We start from the raw sequence: 22,430 nt of genomic DNA on the forward strand, positions 1-22,430 counted from the left end.
CAACTCGTCGTACCTCGAGCTCCAGCTTTCTCTCGCTTTGTGCATTAGGATTGATGACAGTAATAAAGGCACACGGCGGAGTAGTGATTAGCACGTCCATCTCACAGAAAGAAGGTCCCGTGTTCAAGCTTTCTGGTGGGCACCTGGGTCCTTTCTCTGTGGAGTTTACATGTTCTCCCTGTGCTTGCATCGGCTTTATCCGACTTCCTCTTGCCGTCCCAAAAAAGTTAGGTTGATTTGAGTCTCTAGAACGTCCATAGGAGTGTGTGTGTGTGTGTGTGTGTGTGTGTGTGTGTGTGTTGACCTGCGGTGGGCTGATGTCTGAAGAAAAAGCAGGGCAGGTCAGAAAATAAGACGGATGTTGTCATGACGCGGCCTGAAAGGCAACAACAAAAAGAAAGGGACCATGGCAAACATCTTCATTGTTTAAGCAAAAACATTCGAGTTGATAAATAAAATAAACCAAGTTGGTCTGGATTAGACCCGATTAACTTCAATTCCAACAAAGTAAACCAAATTAGATATCCACATCTTGGAGGGTATATATCAGTAGAGTCAGGTGTGTAAAATGTGCATGAGTAAAGACAATGTAGACGTGTGGGTGTTGAAAAGTGTAAATAAAGCTAAAACCTAACACGTCTAAACCAAACTGTGGTGTGTACCTGTGTGGAGGTCAGATGAATGAGTGAGCGACGGAGTCTGGGAGCTAAAGTAACCTCAGCACACTAGGCCCAGGTGTGTGATATCACCCAATCAGCAGTCTGGAACACTGAGCAATCAGCACCTGATGCCATGGGCATCACACTGGACATTAACATTAACCAGTTCATCATCTTTTTCTCATGCACTGTGCACTTTCTTCTCTTCTCTATCCTATAGAAAATGCTTTAACAATGAATTGAAATGAGTTATTAATCTTTATTAATCTATAATCTATATCTTTTCTTGGTTACTTCCAACCCCCTCTGTCTGCATAAAAGCAGTGTTGGAACGCACTGTGGTACCAGACCCTCATGAGCATCAGGCGAACAGTATTGTTCGTGGATTCAATCATTTCTTTTTCAACTCAAATTACTTCTTTTTTCTTTGCTTTCATTTCAGAGTGCAATGACACAATATATATATAACCTGCTAATGGATACACTTTCCAGGCACAGCTGTCTATTTATTGTTATTTTACTCAGAATCAGAAAAAGGCTGTACTGGAAAACTGGGGATAAGGTGATCCAGCACTAAAGAATGTTAACATACTGTGTTTTCAGTCCGGTACATCCATTAACGCATGTAGCATGGTACATTGCGAATGTGTCACTGCAACCAGCACATGTTCTTATGGCCATATATGATAACACTTCATTCTTCTGCACTTGCTGCAGGACTTTTTTATGGTTGAAAAAGGTAATACTTTAAATGGAGACTTTGAATCAAAGGTGTAAAACAAAACACAACAAAATGAGAATAATATTTGCATAACCCAAAATTTACTAACATTAACAATGATGTATTTTTCTTTCAATTACTTTTTACAAATTTTTGTATTCTTCTTCTTCTTCTTCTTCTTCTTCATTTATTTTATTTATTGGAGGATATGCCCCTTGAGATGGAACATCTCGTTTTCGAGGGGGGCCTCAACTTACATAAAATCTTCTTCTTCTTCTTCTTCTTCTTCTTCTTCTTCTTCTTCTTCTTCTTCTTCTTCTTCTTCTTCTGTTTTCATTGCCAGTTGGTGACAAGAAGCTTTCGATGAAAATCTGTGGTAAATATAAAATCCTGTGATCTGTGACAACCTCATTCAGGATCAAGGATGATTACGTTTCAACAGGAAAATTCAATTTGCAGTTCCTGTTTTTGGACTATGTGGGAAATCTTTGTTGAAATCTCTAGGCCTCGTCCATATGGAGCACATTACCTTGTTCACACAGATCTTTTCCGCGTACAACAAAGCTGTCCTTATCTGTTTCTGAGAACAGTACATTTTAAATGCCATTTTAATTTGACAATCCTATCTGTTTTTGCTACTAATACATGTATCCCTTGAAAAGTGAACTTCCAATACTTTTAAAGACTAGTTTTAAGGACATCCATGACATCAGAAATAGTGACAGCTTTAGCAAATATGACAAAAAGTCACTTTTATAAGAGTTGCAGACTGCACCTTTAAGTTGGCGATGAATAGTGAGAGGTGTTGCCAAACCATAGAGTTTTTATGTTCTCCTTGACAATGCATGGGTATTGTATAGAAATATATAAACTGCTTTAAATTAAAAGTCTTGTAATAATTTTCCTTTCACTCATCATCCCTTGTTTTCATTTTGTGCCGTAATGTATCACTGCTGCTGGAGAGGATATGAGAACAGCTGGCATGTTTACAGAACTAAATGAGATAGGAGCATGTCAACTTGGACGGAGGAAATTGCCGTTTTTATAACTAATTGATCTTTTCAGTAAGGAGTCTTTTCTTACACCAATATTCCTTATCATTCCTAATCCTATTCTTGTGGTGGGTTTGGTTAGAGGTGGTGCTTTAACTTTATTCTGCGTTTGCATGACTTCATCTTTGCAATGTGTCAACCTTCGCTAATGTGTGGGACATAAGAAACGAACCATACGTGCTTTTTTAGGGCAAACATTTACTGGTTCTATAATCAGCTGTCTTAGACCTATTTATACTAAGATAAACAAAACAAAGGCATGTCCGAATACTTGTTATAACAGCAACGGAGATGTTTTTCAAAGATCTGGTGGAGGCAGATAATTCAGTCCTATTAAAGGCATTCCCACTGATGACTGATTATTGAGTTTCTAAAAGTATTTTGGGAAAACAAACACATTCAGGCATGGAAAACTGTGACTCACAAGTCTTTGGAGAAAAGAAAATAGTTTTCATTTATAGTTTTTTTTTTTTGAACAAGGTAGTGTTCAGCATTACAGGCAAGAAGTATATTTATGATGAAATGATGTGAAAATTGAAGTTCTCGTGGGCAGATTACAATTACTAATGCAACACACAGCCAAGCACGTCTTATGTGATCTATTAATCCAATGATGGACCTCTCTGATATTTTTCATCTTTCTTACTCATAACCAGTTCCCTCCACCAAGGAGGTTATAGTTTTTAACAGCGTTTCATCAATCTTTATTGCAGACTCTTAGTCCAAAATTAAAAAGATAAATAAAAGAAGAGAACCATAATTTACAACAAACAGCTGCACCAATGTCTCCTCAGTTCAGACTTGTACTGTATAGCTCTGAGTATATTTACTCATACATTCATTTGTTTGTTTGGCTGTCTGTGAACAGTCTAAGTCAAAAACTAATGCACAGATTTTGATGAAATTCTCAGGAAATATCCCAAAATGCGATAAGGAACACATTTTGGATCCGGACCAATACACTGACTCTGGACCAGTTTAAAAAGATAACAGCCAATATCTAGCAAAGAGGATAACATTCTTCTTGTAAAAAGTATATATAGTTATTTACATGTAACACAGAGTAATAATAATAATAATAATAATAATAATAATAATAATAATGAATTGGATTTTATATAGCGCTTTATCATAGACACTCAAAGCGCTTTACAGAATTAAGGCATTATTCTTTCACTCCACACTTAGTGGTGGTAAGCTACTATTGTAGCCACAGCTGCCCTGGGGCATATTTTCACAGCACATGGTCAGCAGTTCATGAAGGTGTTGGACAGAGTGGCGGAAGTTTGGATAATGATCTTTTCTCCCCTCTGTGAACATCAAAGCTTGAAGTAAAAAGATCTAAATGGAGATTTCCTCTCAAATGGCTTTACTTTATGCTCAATTAGAACATTTGAAAAGTTTGCCTATGCACTTTAGGAACTTTGATTCCACAAGAATGTCTTTGTCTTTGCTTCACACAGGTTTGGCTGAAGCTTTCAATCAGATAAAGGCGCAGTTTAAGCCTCATTAGTCAGTAAATCAAAGATAATTTGCTTTAAAAAAGAACATTTGTTTTGATGACCACTGTAAACACTCTTATTGCCATTTTCTGGAAAACTTTTGCTCATTGCATTGTGGGATATGGAGTCCCGTTAATGGATGCAAAGAAGTGCTCATTCTTACCGTGATATGTTGTGTTACTTCGCCAGACAAGCAGTGCAGACGTTAGTTTGGCACCATTTTTGTTATAGTTTGTTCCCGGTATTCCCTGTGATATCATCTCACTCAACTAGACATTAATTTTCACTTCTGTGCATCCCTGGACTGCACATCCCACAATGCAATGCTCAGAACTGTTCAGAAAATGTCAATAAACAAGGTGTTTAAAACCCAACAACTTTCGAGCAGTAATTTCAAACTTTTACATCTGTTTTCCATTAAATGATCTTCGATTTATTGATCTATGAGGCTTATACTATGGCTTTATCTGATTAAAAAAAAAAAAAAAAATGTTTTGTCACCATTAGCTTTAAGCTAAGTTAAGGAAATTAGTTAAGTTATACTAAGAAAAGATAGCTTAAGATAAGCTAAGATAAAAATAAATAAATAAAATTAAGCTAATTAAGTTACGTTAAGCTGTGTTGATGTGCGGAACATTGTTTTTTAGCCTGCCCTAAAGGACATCCCAACCCGATTTCACTCTTTTGTGTTTTTTTTATTTTATTTTTTTGCTATGGGACGTTGAAGCCTGATGCCACTCTTTGTCCACAGGAAGAGCAGAGACTCAGCAAACAAACAGTACCTCGCCACAGGGTTTTATACGTAACAAACTGCATCCAAAATGTGGGAAAGCGATCGTACATCTGTATCTCATTTTAGACAGAGACAGTTGATATCCATGAAATTTATTCTGGAGGAGCCATGTGGTATAGCGTTGCAAAAAAGGGCTTCGAGCTACTCAAGAGATTTACAAAACTGTATCCATTTCACATCTCTATCTCTGCTGCTGTTGGCCATTTATAAAATAGACCCACATGGGACTTATCCTTGAAGGACAGCGTTTTATTATGTTGAACATATGGAGGTGTGTCAGTTCTCATGAAGTGAAATAATCCAAGTTTCAAATGGATCAAATATTGTTCCACTAAGATCTGACTGAATTGGAGTCTTGGTTACATGGTGGCTTCTGAGACAACACTGTGTACTTTAAATATCAGTTTAATCTGTTTTTGTGAAGAAAAAAAAAAGTTGGGTTCAATCTTTATTGCATGTACCAGTACGTACATCTCTGGGAGTGGTGGAAGTGGTGAGTCAGTGTGCTGTGGAAATATCCATACAACCAATAGTCAGGTTCAGTGGGTACAGAAAATGGTTTGGTGCGTGAAATTACGAGACCCCCATATCCACCTACACACACAGATATACACACAGAGAATGTACAAACAACTAATGAAAATAGGCAAGGGATTGCCTTCTTTTCATTGGTTTAAATGCTGTTTTGAAATAAAATTACACTTGTCATTTTTCAACACAAACTAATGTATTTTTTTTTTTTTTACAACCTTAAGGAGAATTGGTATTGAACTGGAAAATTATTACTGGTTACTACTAGTTACGGTTAGATGTTGATGCCTGCTTTCAGCGTGTGTTTGTTTGTGTGCATGTTGTGTGATCTACTTTATGTGGACAATTTGTATGTACATGTTGAGCTTTTAATCGGAATTTGTATATCGGATTTTTCATTTGCAAGTGATCGTTGAGATGACTTGTTTTTGACTGTGCAGCACATTGTATTGGCTCGTGCATGAAATGTGCTATATAAATACAGTTTGATTTGATTTGGTTCAGTGTAAAACAATCATAGGCTTATACTTGGAAGACGTCATGGAAATCGCTGTTAAAGTCGAGGATAAATTCCTCCAGCACAAGTAAATCTGACTTTTTCCACCTTCGGGAGAGGTGATAACCTGCATTTTTCTGTAGGCCATGTTAGTTCCACTGATGATGGATCCCAAGACTCTCTAAATGAGATCTTAATCACTGTAACCTGACAAGATGTTGGTTTGACCCTCAGGCATCAGTTATGACCCGATTTTATTCTAATCCACCTCTTGAACCAAGGTTCCCACATCTTCTAAGTGGTTTTTGTTGATTAAGTGCTTATACATCCTGACAGATACCATGGCAGCATCCAATAGTTGGCCGTAAAATGTAGACGAGTCGTAGAGCAGATGTGAGGGGGTGGACTCACCCCACCGTGCCCTGCTGATTGGAAACAGACACCTCTCACACAAGTGCAACAAGACGTGCCAGGGGCTGTATGACAGGGCTCATCTCATTCCCTTTTAATTTCCACTTTGCTGTTGGCACAGTTTTATCACACTGGCTTGTCAACATATCAGTGTCGACAACACGACAGGATGTAGTGTGAGCTTTGGCCTGAGAGCTGCCCTTTTGTTCCTCCTCATTTCATCCAATAAGACATGATTTTAGCAGCAGTGCCCCATGCTGCCCTCTCCCACTCACCTTTGACAAATAACAATAGTGTTTCTTTGCCACGGGCTGTAAGTGTATTTACGTTTCAATGTTTACAAGTCTGTGTTTTCATCATTAATTGGTGAGAGATGCACTTTTAAGGCGGATAATCTAATGCTTCAGTTTATTTCTTTGTTATAGTCTAACAAGAAAATCTTCAAACATAAATCACTATTTAAGACCGAAACAGGCAGAAGCAAAAACGCTTAAATGTTCAACATAAATCACATCGTTCAAGTTACCTTTTTCAATAATGCACACAAAAGAAATGCAAGCATTCAACAAGTACGTCTGAGCTAAGTTTCACACTTGTCACCATACTGGCTGGATTACTCAACATAATAAGCACAATATATTCTACAACCTCACATCTCACCCTCACTGCAAAACAGTCTATTCTTCCCCACCTTTTCTATTTCCTGCCTTGAGTCTCTTCTCCCTGCTCCCTTTCCCCTCCCCCTCCCCATCCCCCTCCACTTAGGTGTAACACTGCTCTCCCTTTTTATATCCTCCCCATAATAAAAGATTTCTTACCCTTCCTTAGGGAGGGCTGGTGATGGTCACAATAAAGCAATAAAATAAATCAATGTATTTTATTGCAATAACAAAATATGCATTGCTGTCTCATAATGATTGCACTTCCCGTGGTGTTGACCTTTGACAGCATGTGCAGACAAGTAAAAAAAAAAACACAAAAAAAAAACAAGTACGTCTGAATTGCCTTTAAAAAATAATAATAATAATAATTGAAACAAGTAAATTTTATATATATATATATATATATATATATATATATATATATATATATATATAACTGAAAAGTTAGCACAACAGGTTCTACAATTGGTTTAGCTTTGGCAATGTCTGCGTTTTGGAAAATAAAATAAAATAAAAACTTAAAAATGAATAAATAAATATAAATGTGTAAACTGATCTAGATATGTAGGCCTATATTTATGTCATGTCTTTTTTTGGTTTACATCAGTGGTCCTGGTACAAGTGGACAAGTACGGTCTGTGGATGATTTGGTACCGGGTTGCGAAAAAATAAAGTTTATTTAAAAAAAAATAATAATTTTATGTGTTTTATTTCCAAGGAATGTATTGTAAAGTTGCTGTGGATTCATCTTGTCTTATCTTCTTTCATCCAAGCTTGGAATATGAGAGCATGGGTTTCTTCTTCCTCTTCTTACCTCTCATTTATTTATTTTTTTTATTATTTTTTTTTTAACTTACAGACTATAAAGACTTACTGATCAACAAGTGGTGTAAAACCACAAGTAACCACAGGTGTTACTACATTCAGAACAGCTGTTTTCCTCCCTTTTAACCATAAGATGCATTTATGTTGTTGTTATTTTCCTGTGAGCTTGTAGATCTATGAAAACCAGAGACATTTGAGACATTAAAATATTGTGTGAATGGTTTTAGAATGAGTCGTATCGATGTAGAAAAACTATACTAAACATCCAATAATGTACAGCATGTAAAGTACACATTTTCTTCTCATAATAAGGTATAAGCAGTATAAAGAGCTTGAGGGGTTGAGCACAGACATTTAGCTCCTTCTATGGTGACCTTACTAATCGTATCACAATATTAATAAAAAGCCCTTTTGAACTGAGAGACAACAACAGGAAAGCTGAGTATTAGTTTATGGGTGGTCTATTCCCTTTGGGCGGTTATTCAGGGCTCAGGCACGGACATAATCTGATTATCTTCTCACTTTTTTTCTTCCTTTTTAAAAAAAATCAAATAAAAAATTAATTACATTTGACATTGGAGTGGAAACGGAAAAGTCAGTGTGATACACACTGATCAGAAAGGCGTCAGTATTATGTTTTCACATATCAGTTACATTTAAAGGTGCAGTCCGCAACTCTCAGATCCCTCCCTCCCCGCTGCTCTCTTTCCCTGCCTCCAAACTTCCCAAAGTCCCTCCCTCAGAGGAGCTAACAAGCTAACGTTAGTCCAACAGCAACATCACAGTAATATAACATGCTCTGTTAAAAGGATATTACTGCAGAGCTTCTCTCTCTCTATGTGCACACACCTCAGCAGCAACAACAGCAGCCCACACGGAAGCTGCTGCGCGCACATGAACAACACATGCACCACAGAGTTGTAGTGTAACAATTAAAAATCAAACACATTGTAAAAGAAGCAGCAGTAATTACCTTTCAAGCAGAAAAGTCACCAATTCCATCTTCTACTCCTCCAGCCCATACACTGTAAAAAAGATGGCGCTCTAGCTCCGGGAAAGGGGCGGGGCCTGTGAGCAACAGCTGTCAGACAGTTCATCAAACACAATCCTGGCTCTGATTGGTTCTTTTTGCTCGGTCGCGGTGCATTCTGGCAATCTGCCAAAGGCTGCAGGAGCAGCAGGAGGGACTCAATGAGTCTGTTTTTTTACACAAACTACTAGTTTGATCTAAAGCTATCCTTAGTGACAGCTTTAACAAATATGACAAAAAGTTACTTTTATAAGAGTTGCAGACTGCACCTTTAAGGACAAAGGTTAAGAAGGTGTCAATATGGCAGGGTTAGTAACATTTAACCATGAAACAATAAAATGTGTAAATAAATACATAATTAGGGATGTCCCAGTACAACTTTTTCACTTCCGATATGATACCGATATTGCAGCCATGTGTATTGGCCGATATCGATATTGATCTGATAAGATATCAGCACGAATCATACATACTTTTATGACTTATTTTGTAGTGTGGAATGTTAGAAAAGTCTTGATTAAGTGACATCACTCAAACAGAGAACAATAGTCAGCAACAGTAGGTATGAGAAAGACTGACCCATTTATTATTAACCAATTGGTTACATATATTTTAACTTTCAACACAAGATTTGCATAATTCTACAATTGAATAAAATAAATAAAAAATAAATGATAAGACCAGCACCAACGTTAAGGTGCATTACTGCCACCTACTTTGAAGGAGTGTGAACCACAGTCACCTATGGATAAAAGTGATGGGAAGGAAAAAATTTTATCGGAGCGCTTATATCGTTGATTTTAGATGCAGTCCGATAAAATCCGATATTCGTTTTTCTGGCTGATATCGGACCGATATCCGATATCAATATCGGATCGGGGTCACACCTCTACAAATGATCTCCTAAGTAAACATCTCAGCGAAACGTCAAGAGAGGCAATGATCTTCAGTGAAGATAATAAATTATTAATGATGCTTCTTTTTAAAGAGGCGGATGGAAAAATAAAAAATTTAAAAAAGTCCTCAGAAAGGGTTTCTGGCACTTTTCAGATCATTCCTAAAGCTGCTTGGCTGACCTTTGTTCCTAAAGGATGGTTCACTTTGTTACTCAAACCAAACCATTAACAGTATTTATAACCAGTAGTTCTCAAACTGTTTTGGCCCATGTACCCCCGTTCTATTATTTCTGAATCCAAGTACCCCCTTTGTCTGACTACAACATTTTGCTCAGAATTCTATTAAAAACAACTCTAGAGCATAATGATGGAATGAATGAGTGATAAGACGCGTATTAAATAATCTCATTTTGTAAATAAGTGGAATGAGAGAGTATTTATTTGGTGCTTCCCGAATAGAATTATTTCTATAGTTTTTATCATTTCTGGTCATGTCCCTAATGGTGTGAGACCAAGACTGACCTTTGTTTTTTCAGTTATGTTCTAATCAAAATAATTTCTATCATCATTATTTTGATTTTCATTCTTCACTTAAAATAAACATTATAAAACGGCATATTTTTAATGCTTTCATATGTTAATTTCCAGCTGTCTCTTTCTCAAGTACCCCCTGTTGTGCCATCATGTACCCCAATTTTGAGAAACACTGCTTTATACCTTATGTACTATAACAGGTATGCAGCAGTTTTTTTTAATTTTTTTTTTTTTTATTTAATGCGTTATCAGTGTCACCCAGAACATTGTGAATTATCATACTTGATTTATTTATTGTGTTTGAGTGAAGACCCTCTTACCCTGATATGAATCCAGTGTCGTAAAAAAAACCAAAAAAAAAAAAACCAACATATTTAAACGGCACAATTTAGAATTTTCTGCCCCATTTTAGAGATTCATTTGACTCAGTGCATTGTTTAAATTGTTGCAATCAAATTAAAAGAAAACTCCAGCGAAATCTGAAAAACACAATCATTTTAAGAAATTAGTTGCGGACTATTTTCATCCTAGTGTTTAATCAACAATGTTTTATTTTTCACTTGATGACTGACGACTAGAGTCTGATGTCTGTGATGGAATGGCAAATATTTCTTGCTGCACTTTGTCTCCCCCAAAAGGACAGATCAGGTAAAGAAGATCAATAACAGAACTGCTTTGAGCAATGCTGCACCAAAAACATCCAGCAGGTGGCGCTGCTAAACTTTTTCCAGCAATGGTTTAACAACTGTTGCATCTTCTGTTAAGATGGCGGTTTAGACATTTTTTTTCCCTAATGCCCTTTCACCTTTAGAGAGCTCATTAGTATGGTACTCATTACCAAGCATTACATTCTTTAAATAAAAGCCATAAAACATCAAAGAAAAAACAACAACTGTGTCAATACATTTCAATTTCTTTTATTTATTGTTTGTCTAATGTCTGTGCGTGGATAAGAATTACAAAAATCTACACACTAGAGATGATAATATATCCCGTTCATATCATACAATGTTTTTTTATTTTTATTTTTACAAACAACCTATACCAGGATGTATATACTGTATATATATATATATATATAGTTATTCCAATGCACCCAAAAGCCTTGTGGAAAGGTGTGCGGGTCATCCTCAATAGACAAACAACCAACACCACCAACAGTTCAGTACATCAACACAGCCTGTGAGAGCATGGACACTCTAGAAAGTTTGAGACGAGTTTCATTGATGTGCTTTGCCATGTTTTTTTTTTTCTTTTTTTTTAAAGTACAACTTCATTAAACTAACACTCACAAATGCAGCAACAGTTTCCTGTAATCTTTTTATCATTATTATCATTTATAGATGAATTACTAATTTGCCTTTTTTTCTTCGTCAAGAAATTAACAAAAATTGAAAGTACCATTAAGTGATATTATTACTACGGTATTTCTTCTTTTTTTAACACTCATATATTTCAACGTTTCTGTATTGTAGTGGTTGGACTGTAACTGTAAACCAATAAGGAGATGCGAGTGCAATATGAGCTAAGAAAATTGATACTATAGGATGTAGCCTTTGCAGCTCTGTTATTATAGATGGATGAGTGGCTTTGTCACCTACCAGTACCTCACATGTACGTACCAGTCTCAGTTAAAAAAAAAAAGGCAGGGTAGGTCATTTTCGAAAACTAGCATGATTCTGGAAGTAGCATCCTGCGAGTGCTCTGCTTTTACCCGCCCCCTTCCCCGCTGTGCTCCCTCTAAAGCCACGCCCCTCACTCACATGCATGAGCGCCGGTGCTCCAGAAGCGGACCTAAGCTCATCGCTTGTATTGTATAGAATCTACGTCATTTCATGTCTAATTCAGCGGTAAGTAAACACTAAACTTTATGATTATATATACTGTATGTTAGAAAACGTGACTAAAAACTCTGTTTTAACTCTGTCACCGGTGAAGCGCTTTGAGTGTGGGCTCGTGCACGCAAGGGGTCGAGATTGAGCAGGGAGACATGGAGACGTGATTGGTTAATAAAAAATGAACCGTCTTTCTTCATTGGTCAAAGTTTTTACAGATCTACAGCTGCTACAGATGACGGATTTTATTCATTCCTTTTTCAGAGCAGATAAGATCTTAATTTCTGTCAGGACATAAAGACATTTTCAACCAAAGACTTAAAAAGTGTATCTGTAGGAAATTACCTACCCTACCTTTAACCTGTGACACTGCAACATTCTCAATTGGGATGACGGTTCTGCTGCGAGCCTCTGAGTTTTAGTTTTGTGTTCGCACTTGATTTCACCAAATTATAGGACACTTGTTACAATTTAGGATATTATACGTTTATTCAAACTAACCTTAAGGAACTTTCTATGAATTTTGTGGTTAGTTACTCTTTGAAGCTGGTCATCATTTTCATTTTTAAGGCTGATTAAAGCTGCAGTATGTAGAATCGTGAGACGCTCCATGCTCCCTCCTCCCGTCCTGAACAAAACTTGTGAACACTTAAGTGCACACGCACACTGTGGAACTCTTTGCGACCGTTTTCTCCATAGAGACTAGTAACAAATGTAGGGACTTTATCTTGTGTTATTGGAGAGCTTTTTGATGTTTTAGAGACATGAAAGCATGTATCACTCGTTGCTATGAGGACAGTAAGAGGCTCACAGTCACAGGTGCTCCTCACATACCAGCAGCTGTGCTGCAGCCAGTCCCAGCGGATCAAAGCAGACACTCCACATCCACACTGCAAAATAATTGCGTCTGTTCTCTCCACCTCAGATAATGTTTTTCTTAGGTTTACAAGCTATTTATCCCATCTGTAATCACTCTTTTTCTCTGACTCGGTATGCGGGGCAGACTGCGCACTGACTGAAAGCAAATCGCGTGCAGTCCACCGCACATACCGAGTCAGAGGAACCTCTGCGGACTCTGTTCATCTCGAACACGTTTGTGCCTTTATTCTGTTGCTTCTCCGCATCGGTCTTCCTTTTTCCTCTTGCTTTGCCTTGTAACCGCTGTGCCAAAAGCTGCAATGGAGACTTCTGCTGGAACATCTACCATTACACTTTCACGACTCTCAGATCGTGACCGCACGTAGACTTTTGACGAGCAGCTCGATCAGCCAATAGTAATGCTAAAAAAACCTCATGGAGCACTCTGTTTGTAAAAAGATCTCTGATTGACTGTAGTCCAGCATCACGCTCCTGTGTTTCTAAAGCTCATTTACAAGGCCAGGAGAAGGAGCAGAGATTCACTGTCCACTCAGAACACTTTGGATTATGGATTTTTGACCAAATGACACCAAAAAAAAAACAACTTACATACTGCAGCTTTAAATGAAGATCTAACTTGCCCTCATTTGGCTCAAATGTCCATCTCCTGTCACTTTAACACAGTGGATGACTTTTCTTGGAATTCGTGAATGCTGTCCATCATATCAGACTAACAGGAAACTGTATAGGCCACCAGCACATCCTGGAAGTCTTAGTGATTAGTGGGAAAATGCTCCCATAGTGTTCCCCCATAATGGAACAGGAAACCAGACAGAGTCAAAGGACACAGTATCTTTGAAAGCTACTAAGTGTTCGATGAGATGTGCCAACGTTTTGTAATGTAATACACACAACTGTTTTCCAGTGCATTTCTTTTTTTCTCTCCAGCATGGTATTGTGCTATAAAATATGTTTTCTTTGTAATGTCATACAGTACATTATTTTTGTTCTAATCAAATCTAGGTAGAATTAGAAGTATTCAACTTTTGCAGTATATAATGAGTGGTATATATATATATATTTGTTATCCAAATGAGGTGGGAATGTTCTTGTTTCTGTCAAAATAAGTGCAGGAGAAGAGTCAGATTGTGCCCTTTTTTCTTGGCTTGTGACTAACTGGTGCTACATGTTTCCTTGTTTGTCTGAAGAAGACGAGGAAGTGGAAGGTGATGGGGACGGTGCTTTGGGGAAGACCCTGTCAGTGGGGGTGATGCTTGGGCTGCCCAGGCCTGAAGAACTGGAGCTGCTGGAACGGTGTGGCCCTTGGCCAATGACGGGAGCTGGTCGCACCGGTCTGACAGGCGGGGGCCGTAGGGGCGCACTGGGCCTGCGCGTGGTCAGAGCCGGCTTAAACGTGGTCATGGTTTCAGAGGACGAGCAGCTGTTGCTCCGTCGCTGCGCCGCTTCTGGATCTCTGATCACCATGGTGTGGAGGGGGCTGGACGACGCTTCCTGGTGCGCTCCACACGGGTGCTTCATCGGCTCCAGAGTGTCCAGAACAACATCTGGAGCGTGTTTGGCTACATTCTGCCTCTCCAGTTCCCGCAACTCATGGAGAGCAGTGTTCATTGTTTTCTCAATGTCCTGGAAAAGATGAAAAAAAAAGAAAAGTTAAATTAAAAATTAATTTGAACTTTATTTAAGCTCAGTTACAGTACGGTACATATAAGGGTAATTATTCTTGAGCATCAACCAATTAAGCACAGTAAGAACATGCAATGTGCACACAAAATGGTGATAAGTGCTCCCTGGGAGTTGAACCCGTGGTTTTCTTGTTTTGAGTTAGAAGTGATTGATTATGATGTTAGATAATCAGACAATGACATCAATTCGATCATATCCTATTCATGCATATTAGACTGAAAATACTATAAATACACTCACCTCAGCGAGTGCCTCAGCCTCAAGAGTTTTGTGGTCTCCTAAACTTCCGTGGCGAGTGGCACTGGGTGAAGACCGTTGTGAGTGGCTGTCGATGAGCGCCTTCCTGCCAAACGTGGTGAGATGCCGTTTCTCAGGGCTATCCGTAAGGCCCCTGCTAACTGCTATCTTGTGTGGGCTGCAGGGTCGAGGAAGGACCCTCGGGGGCTGGTCCGCTCTGGTGGGGCTGAGACTGTCAGCAGCGTTCCTGTGGCGAGGAACGGCAGCACCATCTGATCGCACTCTCACTCTGGGAAAATGAGAGAAAAATGAGCCACGCTTTCAAACGAATGCTACGAATGTCTTTTCTGTCAGATGTACAGAATCCACGGCTTCACATTCATGGAGATCACCATCCAGCTCACCTTCCTACTGCCACACCAAAGCGGTTGTCAGGAGTGAGCTCACATGGAGACTGACGCTCACTCCTGGATGAGGGTCTTTCACCGTGGCGTGCTCCACTGCTTGTGTCACTATCAGTCCTGGGAATGCTGTCTGAGAACGCATCATCCCTGGTTGAGATGTAGAGCACAGACCGTCTTAGATGATCAATCACAAATCACTCTTTAAATTCTGAACTAAGCACTTTGTTATTATTTGTTTCCTCAGTACGTTTTCAGCTTTGTGGTCATTTCAGTTATAACTCGTGTCAAACCCGAGGATTGTGGGCCAAATCCAGCCTTTTAGAGCATCCAATTCGGCCCGAGGGAGAAAGTAAAAAGGGACAGGGAAAACAGAATTTATTGTGTAAATTACCAACTAATTTAGTTTCCCAATGCTTATACTGTATCTCATGATCACAGTAATCAATATTTGTTGAAGGAATTCTCAATATTTTCCAAACAACCTCAAAGTATTCCATAAAGTTTCCCCAAATTAAATAAAAATGGTTAAAAAAAAAGAATCTAAGACATTGAAAGCAAAGATCCCTACTAAATTGATTGTTTAAAGCAGAACTAAGTAACTTTGGCTTAGCGCTCCCCCTAAAGGTCCCTTTTGGTTATGTCACTGTCGTAAACACTCCGCCCCCCCAAATATAGGACTTTGTCTCTGTTTCCCCAGACTGTTCACATGATCAGCGATGCTCTGTTTTATTTGCATATATATTCTCATATCTTCACACATTACACATCCTAACCAGTAAGTTACTGGTGTCATGACGGCTCTGAGCGTTGACAGGTGGAGACAGAGCGGAGTCATCGCTGTGTTTATGTAGAGCTTTAGCGCAGGTTGTGGCATCGTGTGACTATGGGATATTTTGAGTTATTATTAATGACTTTTCCACAATGATTGTTTTATAATTTCCTTTGGAAAACATAGGAAAAGAGACCAAATATAGGACGTGACAGCGCGACTGTCAGTAGTGACAGGGAAGCAGCACATTGACACACACGCACGCATGCATTTTTCTGACAGAAGTCTATGGAGGTTGAAGTATTCTGTCCAATCAGCGACCCGCCGTTTTGCCTGTGTGAGGCTGGTGATAGTCTTGCACTATCACCAGTATTGGGTAATTGGGTATAGTGTATTGGGCTGCCGTAAAGCAGTACGTCTTGTCGCGAGAACGAGAACAGAGCTGCGAGACTGCCACTGGGTCGGTGGCAGTCTCATGTAAACACTTGTATTACTCTCAGAGGGACATTAAGGTGAAAAAGTTACATGCTTCTGCTTTAAGACTAAAAATAATGTCAGAATAAGGTGATAAAAACATCCCATCCCACGTACAAGTCTTGCACCACGATGTACTGATGTGGAATGAGTCCATCCACGCCGTTATGACGGCCCTCCCACCAGTCCTCAGAGGCTCTCAGATAGAGCAACAGAGACGCTCCCTTCTTAAAGGACAACTCCCTCGCACTCCGGCCCACATAATCAAATTTGGCTATAGCTTCAATTTGCTCCAACTCTGCAACACAAAGAACACAAAGAAATCCAATTTAAGCAATCTCATTATTTTCCCTGTCAGCTCCTATAGCTGCACCGCTAATCCTGACAGAGGGTTGATTGTGTTTGTGTAACTCACCTTCATCACTCGTGTTGGGTCCCGTACCATTGTCTATCTCATCCAGAGCTCCCGGCTCACTGTGGGGGCTTTCACTGGGTGGGGAAGAAAAAAGAGGCAGAGAAAATAAATATAGGAGGGGATTTTTTTCTTAATAGAAGAAAACATGTTCGGGATCAACTATTAAACTGTTATTTGACTTGTGTAATGCATGTCCCTCTTCTGCACGAGTCCAACACAACAGCTTGCTAATACAAACTCTTCACATGAAAAAGGTAAATGTGTTTTTGTGAAAACAAATTATGTGCCTGGTTTATTAACCACCAATGTAAACTTTTAGACAAAAATTGTACAAGCACAACAACAATATATCCGATTATATTAAATAACACATTTTTAAAGATACTGCATTCCTCAGTATTGATCATGCATTGCAAGACTTTTGGAATGTTGGTCTATCTGTAGGTTAAGGGTTATAGTAATTTAGATAAACATATTAAAAATGCTTTTGTCACTCAAGCTACTCTTCACATTATAACTTGAGCAGGAGATAATGTAACTGTGTAATACCGGTACATAGAAGAGACATACAGTAACCCCTGTGAGAACAGCACCACTTTGGCTATGTTCAGACTACAGGCAAATACGACCCAAATCTGATTTTTTTGCCCATATGCGACCTGTATCAAATCTGTTAAAGACAGTCTGAACGGTACAAATCCGATTTCTCCAAATCCAACCCAGGCTTTCATATGTAGTCCTAAATCCAATACATAGCTGATATTTTGTAGTGCGACAGTTGAATGGCCATGTCGCATTCTATCCGACCTTCACGTAATCGAAATGCAAGTGGCAGGGTGAAAAACTTCCCAGGTGAAGAATGGAATAAAAAGTTGACCGTCAAAGGCAAGTGAGGTGTTAGAATTATTAAAAAAATATTTACTATATTATCCATATTATCACACACATGCAGAAGCCTCCATATTTACGTCTGTTAACACAGTGCGTGCCAGTGTGCAAGTCAATTTACGGTCGTGTTCAGTTCATACTCCAAAATCATAATAGACAAATTGAATGTGTAATATGTAGGGATGTAACAATTAATCGTAAGGCAGTTAAAAATCGATTCATAGGTATCAAAGTTCACATCGATGCTGTGAAAATTGAATCGCAGTACTTTTTTTTAACCAGCAGAGGGCGCTAACCAGAAGTAATGGCGGCGGGCGAAATCTGCTAATACTTTCTTTCTGGCCGCCTTCTACTCTTAAACATATTCATAAATGATTCCTTACCCCTTTAGCACCAAAAGAATGTCTGTAATATTAAGTGAATATCTGTAAAAGTCACGTTTTTCTATTAACTCTGTCTGCTAGCATAGCATCTCTTCTTCACTACACTTAGCTGCATGCCAACCGACCACTGGGTTACCATCGCCCTCTGCTGGTTCAAACAAATATCTGACGCAAATACAGTGCAGACTGTTTTTTTTTTTTTCTTTTTTTTAAGGTCCAATTGTTAAGTCACAAAATACATTTTCAGTTGCACTTTAAAAAAAAAAACCAAACTATTATGCAGTTTTGTATTGTTTACTATGGAACCATAATTTAAATGAATAGGCTTCTTCATTTGTATTATTCCTTTATTTATTTCATTCAAGATTTATTTTTAGTTTAATTGCATTGTTTGAATAGTTCATCAAGGGATTCTTTTGACAATGAAAAATAAAAGGAAAATAGTAGTATTTTCTAGTTTTTCCCCCCCCAAAAAAATAAAGGAATATTTTTCAGTCATTTAAGTACAGTCCCATTTTGTAAAATGAATCGTGAGAGAATCGTATCGTGAACCCAGTATTGTGAATCGAATCGTATCGGGAGTTGAGTGAATCGTTACATCCCTAGTAATATGGATGAGCACACACAAAAATAGAGTTTTCTTATAAAAAACTACAACAAATTGTGCATTAGGACCTGCTGTCTGAACGTAGCCTTTGCCGTCTTTTTACTCGGAACCAAATACACAAAGCAACTATTTGGTGATATTCAATATGCAAGACTTGCAGCATATTAGGGTTAATAAAATGAAGAACATTTTTTTTTATTTACGTGATTATAGTGATAAAAAGCAGTGGAGTTCACCTACAGTAAATACTTTCATATTACTATTACATTATGTATTATATAGAATAAAATTACATACCAAACAACAATTATAACACAAATAATTATGATTATAAATTAATATTAAATTATAAGTACCGGTAGAACAATATATAATATTGTAATATTTAATAAGATATAAAATTACCTACTATATAGTATAGATAGGCCTAGTACCTATTGTATTGCATGATTTCCCCTAAAACACCAGTTTTTATAACTAATTCTACATTAGTCCTGGGTCATTAATGTCCAAGTGACACCTCTTTTTTAATCTATACATATATATATATATACTGTATATATATATATATATATATATATATATATATATATATATATATATAGAAGCTGGTTGTTTGGCTTAGTGTGTCCTGAGTGGAATAGCGTCCATTTCTGACCTTTTTATATATTAAATTATTAGTGATTTAAGCACATGAAGGCCAGGCCAGATGATGAAGAATAGACATAAATAAAGCTTTCCAAACACAAGCTGTCTTCCTGACACTGTGACAAACACACACACACTTTGTTTATGACCTACCAGTATTCTTCCCCTCCAGTCATGCACTTTTCATACACAGGTCCCTCCAGCTCTCGCTGTGTTGGGAAGATTGCCTCATGATGGATGATAAAACTCTTGATGACTTCATTAACATGTGCTTGGCAGGAAACGGGATCCTGGTCGTCAGGTATGGGCATCAGCGTTGGGCCGAAGCAGATAGCCAGATTGTAGTAGTCCATCATATTTTCATCACTATACTGGGAAAGACTTGGAAAAAAAAAAATACATTAAAGGGGCAGTGTTGTGAAAAATTCACTTTTTAATGCTTTTGCTACAGTAATATACATTCCTTTAGCCTCAGTCAGAGGGCCAAAGTTGAAAAAGCTCTGTTTCCCTTCCTTGTTATTCCACATTTTCTAAAAAGTTAGCTCCAAACGGGCGAGTTGGATTTTTCTCGCATTATGACATCATAACACGGAAACTCCTCCTCCTGACAATCCTGGCTCCTCCTACCATACATGAGAACGTGAGCTCCTCCCTCTCAAACTACCTCACAAGTAAAACAAACAGTGAAGGCAGGTTGATATTACAGTTAATATCTTTATGTTCAGTATATCGATAATGCAGCATATGGATAACACAATCAGTTTCACTTTTAGTAGCCGTTATACTGCCTTGTATCGCCTTTATGGGATGATCTGACGTGTTTGTGACCCAATGCTACGCAGTGGTTGGAAAAATGGACTATTGTCTTAAATGGACTAGTTCTGTGGTCAGACAAGGTAAGGAGGAGAAGAAAGACTGTTAATGATTTACTGCTGCTACTGTAATAAACACACATGCTGAAGCAAACAGCCTGTTTTTAGGAGCGCTCTGAAAGTACTAAAACACCACAAAACAGGCAAGTTTGGGAAAATAAACCTCAAACGCTATGTTGGGGTTTTTTAGAACAATTGGCGATGGGTGAAGAATAGCATAAGACTCCCTGTGATAAGGTACTAATGACATGTGACTAGACTTACTGATTTAGAAAAGCAAACAGGTATCTCATCACAACAATCACAGGCCGCTGAAGTGTCGCTGTTATCTGCTGGAGATGATGAGCTCTTTCTGCACCAGAATCAAGCTCTAGAAAAAGGAAATAAACAGTTATAGACAGAACAAGAGCTGCATATTTCACATGTTTACTAGAATGTGACTCACTGGTGGTGGATATGAGGTCGAGGAAACGCTCTTTAGGGAACAGTGGATTTTCCAGCCCACGGAAGTAGAGCTTCAGAACGCCCGCCACCGAGTTGATGTCATGATCAGTCTGATCATCCTCCAGCGGATCCTCTCCTGGAGACGGAAACACACTTTATCCACTTGTTTCTTTATTCCACTACGATCATGTTTATTTAGCACAATGTTATGGGTATTTCAAAGTCTGGGAGATAACACAAACATTAAGAATACTTTTATGTCCCCACTGTTCTTTCTTCTAATAGGGTGCTGATGTATTATGCATCAAACGCTCTCCACGTCCTTTACATGCATACAGACGACAAGCAGCCTCTATTTGCACTCTAGAATCCTGAGAGAGGAAGTGTGGCTTTTCACGAGGGCAAAATTGCTTTTTGAAATACATCAAAGGAGGAGGGCCCTGTGACCCCACTAACCTCTTTCAAATGCATTTTTGATGTCATTGACTTCGACCTGGGATCCTGGAACGCGGAATATTCCTTGCTGTTGAAGACCTATGGAAAGATAGAGCCGCATGGTGTAAGTTAATTAGAATAGAGAGTATTTATATATAAAACATGACATTAAAAAAGCATCAAATCCAAAGACAAATATGTAAATATATTCACATACCATAAAGTCAAGGGGAATTACTTTCTAGTTTCTAGTAGAGCCTGACAGATTAATCAGGGCAATTTTAGCTATCATCGATTAATCAACATCAGTCAATAGTCGGGCTGATTAATCTGTTGAGCTATAATGTGTAACTGATGCGTTAGCTTTCTGCATTATAAGCTGCCATTTTTACCCTCAAGGGTGTTGTCATTGTGTGTGTAGAGTGGTGTAGGTCTTTTAATGCAATACCCACCACCAATTAGTACTAATGGGGGGATTCCAGGCAATGAACTTTTTTTTTCACTCGGTCAATTTTTAGCAAAAAAACAGAGTTTTTGAGGATTTTGAGAAATTCTGGGGAAAAAAATGGCATTTTTTTTAAAAAAAAGTCTATTTCTGGACTCTGATATTTTATGTAGGTATAAATCAGAATTCATAACCTGGCAACAATCCAAGCATCAAAACATTGGTACTAATATGGGGATTCTAGGTAGGGAACATTTTCCAGTCTGACATATTTTGGTGAAAAAAACAGCGTTTTTGAGGATTTTGATAAGATCTTTGTCATGGGCTGATTTTAAAAAAGGAAAGGAGGTGAACCATTGATACCTTGCTGTGAGGTGACATGAACTCAGGACTTTTGATAAGTGGCAAACATTTTATCTTTGTGTTTGTCACAGAAACTACTACGTAATAAAATTCTATGCATAAACAGGTGAGTAATCATATTTAATAATATAACCGGTATTATAAATGTAATGGATGAACCATTTCCAACTATACATTCACTTAAGTGTTTAGCTTGGTCAAAAATAAATCAAAAAAATGATTTTTTGTGACATTTAATATTTTGTGTATTTTTCAAATGTCAGGCCGAGGGTTTTCAAGTGCGGGCACGTTATGTTGACTATAATTTTACAACACTGAGAGAAATGCACTAGTTCATCGTTTACCGTTACATTTAGCCTTTTTATATTCATCAATGTTTACTGTTTAAGATTTTTACACTGTATTTTGAAAATACTGTTTGCGCAAGTTTGCCTTTTTCTTATTTATCAGTTGTTTTACAGTCCTTATATTAACAGTGTTTCTAAATAAAGTTACTATATTCAGCTATTTTAATTTAGTTGTGTTTTGCTTCTTTTT

General features: G+C 38.0%; 1 protein-coding gene across 4 annotated transcripts in view; it reads right to left on the reverse strand.

The window, feature by feature from the left end:
- Window positions 1-11,013: 11,013 nt before the first annotated feature.
- Window positions 11,014-22,430, reverse strand: part of LOC114462898 (SLIT-ROBO Rho GTPase-activating protein 3-like) — a 55,124-nt gene continuing 43,707 nt past the window's right edge. For 2 of the 4 annotated variants that reach the window (XM_028445985.1, XM_028445984.1), the window contains exons 14-22: window positions 21,107-21,184; window positions 20,652-20,786; window positions 20,471-20,576; window positions 19,488-19,715; window positions 16,809-16,882; window positions 16,511-16,691; window positions 15,151-15,297; window positions 14,750-15,035; window positions 11,014-14,449 (exon numbers count right to left, since the gene is read on the reverse strand). In XM_028445985.1, the coding sequence (XP_028301786.1) occupies window positions 13,988-14,449; window positions 14,750-15,035; window positions 15,151-15,297; window positions 16,511-16,691; window positions 16,809-16,882; window positions 19,488-19,715; window positions 20,471-20,576; window positions 20,652-20,786; window positions 21,107-21,184 (1,697 nt within the window). In that variant the 3' untranslated portion in view covers window positions 11,014-13,987. Of the gene's footprint in view, window positions 14,450-14,749; window positions 15,036-15,150; window positions 15,298-16,510; window positions 16,692-16,808; window positions 16,883-19,487; window positions 19,716-20,470; window positions 20,577-20,651; window positions 20,787-21,106; window positions 21,185-22,430 lie in introns of those variants that run through there. The other 2 variants (XR_003674044.1, XM_028445987.1) reach the window with 2 other exon arrangements.

Source organism: Gouania willdenowi, chromosome 5 (genome assembly GCF_900634775.1).
Source record: "Gouania willdenowi chromosome 5, fGouWil2.1, whole genome shotgun sequence".
NCBI lineage: Eukaryota > Metazoa > Chordata > Actinopteri > Blenniiformes > Gobiesocidae > Gouania > Gouania willdenowi.